We start from the raw sequence: 12,705 nt of genomic DNA on the forward strand, positions 1-12,705 counted from the left end.
CCCATACTTGTGAAGAAAATAAATAGACTTTCTGTGCTATAAAGAACCACAGAACTGCAAAGAGGTTCTTGTTCTTGAAAGAAGAGAAACTTGATGGAATACATTAGGTACTTGAAAACCTAAATTTTGACATTTCCTGAAATACTGCCACAATAAAGGTATTTTCTTTTACAGTGGAATCTAATGCTACATATTTCACCATCAAATATTAAGTAACAATAAAGTGTTTGCGGGTGCAAAAAAACCCCGTCCCCTGTACCTCTTCCTGCTAAACACTCCTTAGAGTTATACACAAAAGGAGGGAATACAGTTTTCCCATTTGGTAAAAAACCTCTATTGTCAAAAGAAACAGGAGTAATTTTCTGGTACATCCTAATGTATGAGGGGTTACACAGACCTTGCTCAGACACCACCAGAAGATGACATTCCCCAGTGGGGAAGTCTCTGATAGTTGAGCTCAGCTGAGTTTGGGCACTCCATGGTCCTGTTCTTGGTTGAGAAGTCAGAGAATCACTCTGCCATACACATGATACACACAGGCCTGACCTATTACTTTGCATGTCTTATGTCCAGTACTGTTTGTTTATTTACCCTGGGCTGTTCTGCTAGAATAAACATTCCTGTCTGGATTCCAAACAAAAAGATAAGCATGCCAGCATTGCTTCCAACTCACATTTCCCTGAAAAGGCTTTCTTAGGGGAAAGGACTGTCTAAATGACTGGTGTGCCCATTCCCCATTTTAACCAGTACTCAGAAGAGGTGCCAGCTCTGCCTGACACCACCTGCAGTAGCTCTAGCTTGCAGTTACTGGTAGCTTTATTCATATTTTGGTTCCCCAAAGCAAGGCATGCTAGAGAAATCTGGATTTTTAACTATCTCATCACTTAATAGTTATTCTTTGCATTAGGACAGAAATTTAGACACTACACTGCATTGAACAAAACCACTCCCTCCAAGACAAAGCAAAATATCTGCTCCAAGAAATATTAATGCTCTCATCTTTACCTGCAAGAAGTGTCAGACTTTTGAGGGAAAGATCAGAACAATGCTAGGTCAGGGAAACAAAAAAGGTGACTGCATTCTCCTTAGTCTGTGCAGGAACAATCAGCAAGGACTTCAGCTGAAACTGAACTTACTCTCTTTGCTTTTCAGTCCTGGGCTTGACTATCGATTTCTTTTTTGTCTGTAGCAGGCAGTGGTCCCAGAAGAGAATAACCAGCTTTAAACATCAGTTGTTTGGCCCTGGCCTCCTATAGCCCATGAGATAGGAAACAGCATGATCTGAATGGTCTCAGAATGACTCCTCCCACTTGGAAACCTGTTCCCATGGTTTTTCAGGCATGTAGAGAGAATCACCAGCTGGGAAGGCCATTCTGCCCAGTAGGAGCGAGGTTTTACTTTAGCAATATCCTTATTTACTTCAGCAACAGAAATATAGTGACACTTAAACACAAATTAAGATATACCAAATAGAAGTCCGAAAAATAACACCAAGAAAATAAAGCAAGCATGCAGCTGGGAAGTTGCAAACCTCTGTTTTCCACCTCTTACACTGTATAGGTAATATATTTTTAAGTTCTCTTTTAGAATATTCACCTACAGTGAGACAGAATTTTGGAGGATGGCGGACATATTTATGCATTCATATACTGCAAGGCAACAACAATGTAAAAAATAGAAAGACAAATATATTACTAGGCAGCATAGAAACAGAGACTGCAGCCACTGTCCCAACCCCTACCTTTTAGAGTTGCCTTCTTAAGTACCTTCATGGCATAAAGCTGGCCTGCATCAGATCCTTTTATCTTCCTGACTAGAAATACCTGTAAAAAGCAAATGTTTTGTACAGATGAGTACTGAATTTCTACTTACAATACTTACTGCATTCCACAGGAGAATAGATACTATGGTACAGGAAATCTAATGAAAATTACTAGCTGAAAGCATTTCATATCTATTTCACCTGCAATTGTTTGACCTAGCTTTGGAAATTCTCAGTTTTTAAGCCTTTACGACCTCGCAAAAAACCATTTTCAATATTTATTAATTGATGTTGTATATCCCCTTAAAGATGGGTGATAAGTTAGAATCAGTGAGCATATATCTCTTCATATTCTGATCAGCTTTACACGAAAAAAAAAAAAAAGTCTCATTTGTGTCTAGAGATGTGCAGTGTCTTAAAATTATTGCCATCAATTAAATGTAAGAAAAAAATCAATTTGGTGCCATTTACGCCATAAATCATGAATAGCAACTTGCCTAAGATGCAGATGAAGCAGAAAGTTCATACAGCTAAAAATCTGTTGTTATTTAAAAAAAAGACAGTTTTTCCTGTTACAGTCTCCAATGCTTCATCTTCTGACACTGTGAAATTTTAACTAAAATAAAATTTGTAGCTAAACTTGTGCTCTTTTTATTGTACTACATGCAAATATTTCTTATGTACCCCTCAGTGCATCTGAGAACTGGAGGGGTATTGAACAACAGGATCAGTGGTTCAGTTTGGTCTTTATAAGACTTTCAGTGTTTTAATAATTTGAAATAAAATAAACAACTCTTTTAGCTGCTTCCCAGGACACACTCTGTCTGCTGAGGTCAGAAGTGTTACCTCAGAAATTCTCAGAATTTCAGAAGTCAGGGAACAGTGTCTCTTTTTTTTTATTTCAGCACTTGTGTTACTGGACAGAAGCTGAAGTGAAGCCAAATGCAGAAATAAAAATATAGTCCCACATACATATAGTCCCATATAGTCATTAATATACAAACTAACAAAGGCTAGGTGAAATTATATAACTAATTAATGTCTATTTGGATTAAAAATGCAAATTATTTTATTAATTGCCTATCCAGGAATCATGCTGCTTTGTAAACTGTCTCCACCTAAAATATAAAAAGCCAAAAAATAAGGAAAAAGTATGTTTCTAGCACAAGTTTTGCACGTTAAAAGACTCTTCCTCCCAAAAGACTCTAATCTGTAAACAGATTAGATTTTCTCAAACCCATTTGAGGAAATGTTTGTGGGAAGGGAGAACAACTGTTGTCAATCCAGTATAGAAGCTGGGAAGGGGAAAAAAAAGAAGAAGGTAAATTCTCAATTCTCTCTGAACAACTTCATCAGGACTCTCACATCTGACAGCACCACAACTGCAACACTTCTAGGACATGATCTGATAGGGTTTTGGTGAGCCTCTCCTTGTCAAGGTGTTTCCTGCGCATAGGAGATATGCACAGTTCCTCAGCCCAGCTGCCCTGACCAGCCGAGCTTGGGCACATGCTGCTCACTCCCAGCACCTGCTTCCTACTCTGATGAACACGCAAACACCTCCAGTGCTCACAACTGTAGTAAGAAATGATGAAATCTGGATACAACAGGAACATGTAAGACTTTTTGAAGTGGTTTTTGTTGTTATTAATAATAAATTAAGCTCAGGTGCTCCAGCATTAACAGGAAGTCAATTAATTTAAAAGTTTATAGAGGAAAGTTGGGATGTCTTTCTGTCCAGGTCAAGCAAAAGATTTAATTTTTGTATTAAATTGAAAAGGAGAAGAAAGTCAAACCCAAGCTTTTCCAGACACTAGATTTTCAACTCAGCTGTATTATTATTTTTAAAAGCATTTATGGGTTTTTTACCCCAAAAAAACCAAAAACCCAAACCCTTAAGATAATGGTTTTCAGTAGCACTGCACATAAAACAGCACAGCATAGTGCATCTGCAGAAATATTAGGCTGCAGTTCTAGAAATATCTTGTCTGCCCTATAATCTTGCAAAGCTTGTAATATCCACATTGCTGTAATAAGCAAAATTATCAATTTACATTACCAGTCATTAGTCAGCTGTTCACTGTAGCATGGGACAGGGCACTTGTCTGCATCCCCTCCAAAAGAGATGAGTCAAGAACTCTGTGTTCTATTTCAGAGGACATCAAAATAACCACCAAACCAGAAAGGAACAGAACAAATGAAAATGTGTTGTATTGCAAAATGATGTCACCTTTCTGATTATTCTTAAATGTAATGCTACACATTGTTCTTCAAACCACCAAGTAACCCTGAATCACCAGGGTATAGTCTAGACAGATTATATTAGCTGGACTATACTAGTTTGCCAGAATAGCATGTGCATGTGACTGAGCATGACTTTAAATTTTCTAGTTTGATAGTTTGTAAGATTATTAACACTTGAACTAGCAAAACTCCCTTAGCTGGAGCAATTGGTGCATCATCCAAAACCTGATATAAAAAGCTAAGCAATCGCTCTGCATCTCAAGGGTGTTGGGGGCTCTCCCTCTGACACCAAAGACATCTTCTCTAATTATTTACTTATTGGGTGAACAATTTGAAAACTTAATGGTTTGCATCCTCAGAGACATAGACTTGAACCATTAGCTGAAATACCAAGGTGATAAAAATGTAGGTGGCTGGGGACTGCATAATAAACACAGGGCAGACCTCTCTTCCCCATGTCTTTGCTGCTCCAGGGAGTTTACTGATGTTTCTCACATAAGATATGGAAAGTGATTTGTTTACAAATCACTTACAAATTACATGCAGCTCCAGACAGGTACATTGTCCACACTCCCACTCTGATGGCAAGAAATCAGACTTCCTTTTGGGAAGTGGTTGCACAGACCAGGCATTTTGCTTATAAAATGCCTAAGGCTAGAAGGCCAATTCAAACAATGCCAAAAATACATCAATACAATCTAAGATAACCAGCAAACCATTTCTAAAATCTTTACTGCCTATATATGAAAACCAACTAATCTGCCTCTGTTACTTTAATCAAAGATGTTTCTTTCTGTTGTTCTTCACCTTCTTACACTGAGTCTCATAGTAAACCTAATTTTGATCTGTTTGCTTTTTCATATTCAATTAATATTTAAATCTTAAATATACTGTGCTCTGAAGAAATTCTTGGGCTCAATACTTGGTATTGAATGTTAACTTTCTTGATATCTCTCATCTCAGGGAACTTCTAATAGGTTTAATTATCAATTTAATTCTATAATAACCAGGAAGATGATAAACAATCTAAATATAGCTTCCTTTAGGAATAAAACTAAAGGTTCTGATTAGAAATATGTCTTTAAATGTCCACAGAATAATATACTTATAAGGACTTTGATGCCTATTTTCAGCTAGGTTCACTGTTCCAAAGGTTTCAATGTCTTTATTAAACCATAGAAAGATTTTTAAGGCTGAATTGACTCTTCTTTCTTTCTCACCATCTTTCCTTTCCGTTCTCATTTCCAACCAACATGCCCTGCTGAAGAACTGTCTTTGGAATTAAGAAAATATTTTGTCTTAAGATATGTGGCAAAACGTTACTTCTCCACAAATAAGCTAGTGGTCATACAGGCAGGGTTTTCCCCCATGCTCTTGCTATAATGATTACTATATTCTGCACTGGGGTCTACCTCCAGGACCTTTCAAGGCCTTTGAGTGTCAACTAAACAGAAGTCTGGGACTCAGAAATGTCCTTAAGGTTGCCCTCAGTGGGAACTGTGCAGCTAACTTCTTTAAGTCTTTGAATGTTCTTATTTACACCTACCGACTAAGCAGCAGTGGCATACTCACCTCACAGGTGGATAGATAATCCATAAATATAGTTTATCACTGCTTGTAATCAGTGATGCTTTACTAACAATCACTTGTGCTCATCAGTTGAGGTCCACAGCCATAGCTGCTATTTTCAAAATTGGTTCATAAGACTGAAGCATTACTAAAATGAAGACAGAAGGGCTTTTCTTATCTGCCTTTACAATATAATTTATATATGGACAATGTCAGCAGTGTAAATGAACTCAGAGAAAGGACACAATATTTTCAGCGTTGCTCTGGGTGATTAGATGACAATAAAAATTACCTTTCCATATGAACCTTGTCCTAATACTTTCAACAGTTCAAACTGAGAAGGATCTGCTTTTTCAAAACCTTCCTTGACATGATGACTGATGTCTATTTCCTTCACAATACCTTCTTCCTGCAAAGGAAAAAAACCCAAAAAAACAAAACCCCCAAATTAGAGCCATTATCTTAAGGAAACATATTGTTTATTAAAATCTTGTCTTCTGTAATGCTACAATCATGTAGCAAATTTTGAAAATACAAACAAATGCTTGTCTAAATATTCCATGTGCCTGTTACCAGCTGAGGAGGGTACTTGTCAGGGCATCCAGACCTGGTACTTATGTTTATTAAACCTGAATATATGACTAAATAAATACAGATTACACAAGCTGAAGCCAAAAATACACTGCAGAGCTTGGTGTGCCCATCAGAGACCTTGATAGCAGAGTGGCACGTACTGAAATCTGCACTAGAGAGGCTCCATCACACTTCTCTCCACATACTTTCTCAGCTTCCCCTCAAATCATCATTTAAGTCAATCTTAAAAAGCTTCCTTAGTCCTAAGCAGTAATTCTTCTAATGACTAGGCAACAAGGAAAGACATTGTTAAAAGAGCCTCTTCCTATTTACCTCAAAAATTGGAATGTTACTACTGGTAACCATTTAAACAGAAAACAAATTAATTATTAGATGTAAAATGAGGTGGTGGTGGGAGAAGACTGACACACATTTTGTTGCTTGCAAGAATTAGTTTTTTATGCTTTGGGTTTGTCCAGGTTGTTTTGTGAAAATCTTTTGCCTGACAATAGATGCACATTCCTCAAAGACATCAGTAGAACTAGGACCTTAATCTTGCAAGCTGTGACATATGGCATTAGTTCCAGGGTTTTTTTCCATGTTATTTCGGCATGTGCCTCTATAAAGAGAACAATTGGGTCACATGAGACCCAGAGGGACTGCATAGGGTTTGCAGCAACTCAGAAAGTCACTGAGCTGAAAAGAAACGTGGAAGAAAGAACCTGCTCCTCAAGGACACAAAGATAAGGAAAGACAATACTTATGCACCTTTTTATTTTGTAGTGTTTTTTACAACTACATTTGAGATTTTTGGTTTGTTTGGCTTGGGGGTTTTTTAAAATATTTTTCCAAACTACTCATTCTAACTGCTCCGCAACAAAAATATGATTTTCAGTACAAAACTTTTTTTTTTTATCATCTTCCAGTTTGAAGGGACTTACTCATTTAGGAATAAGTTTGAATATATCTGCATCCAGCAAAAATAATTGCAATCTCACAAATATTTTTATGTGGACTTTTCCTGTAATTTTCCTTTTTCGCCCTAAAAAATCCTTCTAATACCTAGAAAAAAATAACATTTGCTTTCCACTCTTAAAAATTAATGTTCAGAAAATAGAAATAACATCCTAAAAATAAAAATACATAAAACCCCCAAAACATTTGGCCAAAACACATTCTGTGCAAAATAACAATAATTTTGATTTTCTTCTCGTCCAGAAAAATTGCTGTAACATTCTACTACCTGTAATTTGTCAGATACATGGTTTGCATTGCCCAGATTACTTTCTATATTGCAGTTTCAACCCTCCTTTTCCCTACCCTGCCTCTTAACACTCACATAATTTTGAACTATATAGTCCTACAGTGGACAATATCCTCTTCTTGGTTTGGAAAGCTTCCTGTAGTTCATTCATGCTACTACAATAATGGAAAATAATCATCATGTCAGAGCAACTCCTTTTTCTGATCCTAATTCCTATAGTTAAAGGTTTGCCTGGAAGGAAATGCATGAAACCAATGGACACTTTTCACAGAGAAATTTAAAGGATTTCTAAGTACAGAACTGTCAAGATCTCATTATGCACTTTTCTTACTTTAATTGCTGTGTGAGATAGCATAACTTTCTGATATTAAATATATAATATTTTTCAATTATTTTGTACTCTGGTGTGAACCATGAAGTCACTTTCAGTAACATTTGCAATTTAAATGATTAGTGAGTTTCAATTTGCCCATTCATACTACTCATCAAAATCAAAGACCTACAACCCCAAGCATATTTCTCATTGTATTACTAAATTTAATATAACCTCTTTAGGTTCATGAAACATGTTCAGTTACAGGAATATATTGAAAGTATTACAATGATGAAAATTCAGCTTGCTGAAAGAATGTTTAAAAACTTCTTGCAGTCCCATAGAATATCATAAATAATTTATAACATGCAATAAAAATAGTACTTAAATTATATGCATCTTTAATTAAAAGCTCAGGGGGGAAAAGAGAGTATTTACAAAAAATGGAACCAAATACAAGGCCTAGCAATGTTTATCAGAGAAGTACAGATTTTAAAGACAGAAGAAAAATGCTAGATTTTGTGATGATTTTTTTGTGATTATCAAAATATAAGAACGTTAGTTAGAAGAGGCTTCTAGGGCTCATCTAGTTCAACAGTCCTGCCTAAAATATCACTGACACTTGATCAGACCAACCAGCTGGTTTTTGTCCACTGTGGTTTTCAGTGTCTCAAACGCTGAAGCTTGAGCCACTTCCTACAAAAGATTATTCTCTTTCAATTTACCCATAGTCCTGTCAAGCTGGATGTTCCATGAGCCCTCAGGAGGAAGCAGGATATTTTTCTAGGAAGGTAGGATTTCCTGTGGATTTCCTGTGGTTGCCTTGCTAGAAAGGGCCAGCAAGGCAGCACCGAAGAAAAAGCATGCCAGACAGCTGTTTTTTCACCCATCATCACCACAGTGGTGTCATTTGTGAGCTGTCCAAGAGGTAGATAGTATTTTAGCTGGGATGGCAAATACACTTTGGAGCAGAAAGCCAAACTGGAAGTGCTTGAGACTGAAGACAGATACAGATCCTTAAAGGAAATACATGCTAGTGTGTTTGCACACATGCACCCATTTGCCTTGAATGTATTTCTATAATCTTAATACTTATTGGCTGCATAAATCACGGAATAACTTCTATTTGTTTGTTTTACCTTTCCAGCTAAAAAACCCAACACAAACCAAACAGTCTTATAGTCTTTATTTACATTCTTACTTACAAGGGATTTTCTCATTTGAAGTCTTCCTGTGTTATGCTAATATGGAATATGGCACAATTTTTCTCAGGTATTGATGATCAGAGTGAAACCCAAACTGTCAAAGCACAAGTATATTTGGGCAGGTCTCCCAACTATTTTGGTCTGGGTTGCATACTAGAAACTTCTCTAATAGAGATTTATTTTTCACTGTTCCAGCAAGTGCACCATATCTGCATCAGTAATTTTCATAACAACAATAAAACTGAGACAAGATAATCACAATACAGACAAAGCCTGCACACTGAAGAAGCAGTTTTGATGGAAAGGATTTTACTCTGGAAAAAAACAACCAGCCAACTTCAAGACTGGTTTTGATCAGTGAAGTTGGTGGAATCAAAAGGGATTTTTCCACAGTTTGATCTTGCAACAGCTGTGCACACCAGCCTAGGCTCTTGCTCACTGCTGACTTGTCCCACACTGCATTAGCAGGAATGCTTGACTTGATGAAGTTTAATTTTTTGTAAACCTCTCTAAAATTATGTTCATACAAAAAACCATCATCCTGTGATAAAAGTGAGATGGGTGTTCTTGGTGGCTTGAAGAAAGCACATGGTCAGGCAGGATAGACTAGAGAAGGGGGGGTAATAAATTGGAAGGATAAAAGAGAAGTGGAGAGTGCTTCTCTATGTTAATACAAGAAATACCTATTCTGGGTCTGATTCTATACTTCATTATTCACTTGAAGGCTTCCCCCAAAGCTGGCAGAAGGTTTGAACATAAAATAACTCACTATTAAAATGGAAAGACAATTTTGATCTCTTTTCCTCTGGGACATAGGAAAAGAGAGCCTCTATTCTTGCCCTGTGACTGTAGATAGCACAGACACATCTGCTTTGGTGCTTCTGGAAGGCAACAGGTCCCTGTAGCGTTGGTCGCAGCTCCAAGACTTCATGCAACCTTGAAGAATGAGAGGCACTAATGCTCAGTGGCTGTTTGAGAGCAGCTACAGAAAACACTTCTAACTGCAACAATACTTCCCAACCACTACCTCATGTCAGAGTAGGATCAAGAAGTGTAGGGGTATGGATTTGGAAGTGGAGTACAAAAAGTCATTCAAAATGGCATGCCTTCCTGGAGAGCAACTCTTCAATTTACTATCTTGCCTGTTCCACAGCCTCCCAGCAAACATTATGGAAAAAATAACTCCTAGAAAATGGACAGGTTTAACAGCTTTTGGAGTCTCGTCTGGTTACTCCCCAGCTAGCTTCTGAACAAACAGAGCTAAGGTCAGCAAACAAAGAGACCACCTTAACTGCCAGATATATTTCACCAACACACAAAAAAACTTTCCTCACCAAAACTTCCTGAAATATCAGGAGGGGGAGATTATCCAAGAATCAGCTACTTTTACTAACAGAAAAATGTACGCTACCATATCTTATACAAAAAAGCCATGGTGCTAATTTTATATGATTATTGTTTTGAAAAATCAGCAAGAAAGGATTCCCAGTTGTATTCCTTGCCTGGTCACCTCCTCAGTTGCAGAGGACCAGGACTGGTGTACAGGTATGGCTGTAAAAGGTAATCTTCATTTTCCAACAAAAATATGTGCACTTCTGATGTGCAAGTTTTACAGTCTTTAGGCTTGTGTGCTTTAGGATCTGAGGTCAATGAAGAAATCAACAAAAATGTGGCAGGAGGACATAAGAAATAATGATAACTCAGAAGACATTTTACTGTTCTTCAAGATTTGTCTACAGCATATGCTCAGGAAACAGACTATTTTGTTACCGATCTTCCCATTTGGCAGGTTACCACCTACCATAAACCCAAATCACAATTATTTAACTACCAAGTATCACGGACAACACATTTCGAAAGAATATGATTAATTGAGAAAGCATGTTTAAAACTGTGATATGAGAATAGTTAGGAGAGGATGTGTCTGATAAAGATGAACCAAACTTTCTATCTCTGTTTCACAGTTTCTAATCTGGCTTAGTCCATAGGAGAGTAATTTGTGTCACAGACATAACAGGCTATTCAAATGCTGCCTAGGACAGGAAATGAATTGCTGATCTGCATTCAGTTCTTTGAGGACAAGTATCTACACTAAAGAAAAAAGTATAGAAGCATTTTCACTAGCCTCTTCCCAAGCAAGCCTGCAGCAGCTGGAGTAAAAATTGCAAAACAAATTGTCCATTTAAAATGGGTCATAGCCCAAATTCTGGCCTCTAGTGGCATCTGGAAAGATATAAACAGCAATAATGCCATAAATCAGCCTGGTTGCTTTGTTCTCTACTGTCAGATAAACATTTGCTTTAACAACAATGAATTGGACTTACTGAGCCCTTAAAGAAGCATGTGGAACTCATAGTGAATTTGCTGGACATTGTGCCAGGTCTGTATCTGGCTTTCCAGCATAAACTTACCTATCTTCTCAAAAGGTACAATAGAGTTAAACAACACATTACAATTTTAAGAGAGATTGGGATTTCTTTCCCAGATCTTTCACAAAGGTGAATAGAATGTGTTATCTTGAATTTGGAATTCCAACAAGTATGTCATTACTTAGTGGAAAACAAAAACCTTAAGAGCAATTTCTGTGGAAATCAGCTGTTAAATTCAGCAGACCTGTTTCTCGACAGGGTAACTACTAAGCTCTCTTTAAATGCTTTAGCACTTCTCTCCAGCTCCAATTTTTTTATCCTACATTTTTAGTTTCTTCTCCCTAATACATGACTGTACAGTTGGTGTTCAGCTGAAGTCCAACAAATAAAAGGAAAGAGATGAATCGCAGAGAACAAAGGCACTGAATACAATCTGCTGGACAAATTGGTGAAGTCCATGAGATGGAGGCTTGAATACTTGGGTAAAATCTTTTGTGCTACAAGGCATACTGTGTGTCTTTGATGAATCACTTAAGGTTGAATTCAGCTCAATAAATGCAAGCATTTATAGCACAGGAGAAAACATTTTGAACTAGGTTTACATGGCAGTCAATAGAGAGAAGCAGGGAATTTATGACTAAAAGAGATCAGATCCTTAAAAGAACTCACATCCTAAAAAGTGCACATTTCTGTCTGATGACTATGAAGGAAGCCTAAGATAGTTTGCTGAGTTGGGGGCTTCTGCAGTTGCATGAGATGAATTCATGTTTATCATTTGATTTTGAAACACACTTAAATAGAGAAGTATTATGGCCAGATTTTTAATGCCTTTACAAAAGAGATGTTTGCTGATAAATACCATGAAACTTCTATTGAAATAGAAGATTTTTCAAAAGAACTTATACACTTGAAACATCTAGCCACTTAAAAAATACTCTAAGGTGCTGGAAATAGTCCACTGATCAGGATTTTGAGCTCAGTAAATTAGGCTTTTTTTCTACTTCCTCCCTAACTCAAGAAATAGGGATGATTGGTTTTTTGCTACCCTGCAGGAATGCCATGAGAACGAGCACAGAAAAAAATTCTGAATTCTCATATTGCAGTAATGGACAAATTATCTGCAATGTATCCAGTGTACATGAGATACCAGGCAGCTTACAACTGAATTCTTCTTTAGCTCAGATTGAAGCATTTTGAAGTCTGGTGCTCTTTATCTGATGACTATAGTGTCTTCGCAGACCTAGTCCCTGACTAGGACGAATACATACAACACTGACTGCAAAATTACATGAGAAGAATGATTTTCCTAGTCCAAGTGCAGACATGCATTAAGTACAGGGAGACACCAACTCTTGACCTAACTTTCAACTCTGGACACAAATCACTAGCCAGGGTAACTCTAATTG

General features: G+C 37.1%; 1 protein-coding gene across 2 annotated transcripts in view; it reads right to left on the reverse strand.

Annotated features, from left to right (window-relative positions):
* RPS6KA2 (ribosomal protein S6 kinase A2) overlaps positions 1-12,705 on the reverse strand; it is a 162,824-nt gene that overhangs the window by 91,293 nt on the left and 58,826 nt on the right. For both annotated transcript variants that reach the window (XM_039707208.1, XM_039707207.1), the window contains exons 2-3: positions 5,868-5,984; positions 1,742-1,823 (exon numbers count right to left, since the gene is read on the reverse strand). In XM_039707208.1, the coding sequence (XP_039563142.1) occupies positions 1,742-1,823; positions 5,868-5,984 (199 nt within the window). The remainder of the gene's footprint in view (positions 1-1,741; positions 1,824-5,867; positions 5,985-12,705) is intronic.

The sequence above is a fragment of the Passer montanus genome, unplaced genomic scaffold (assembly GCF_014805655.1).
Source record: "Passer montanus isolate IOZ18808 unplaced genomic scaffold, ASM1480565v1 scaffold2, whole genome shotgun sequence".
In the NCBI taxonomy this organism is placed as follows: Eukaryota; Metazoa; Chordata; class Aves; order Passeriformes; family Passeridae; genus Passer; species Passer montanus.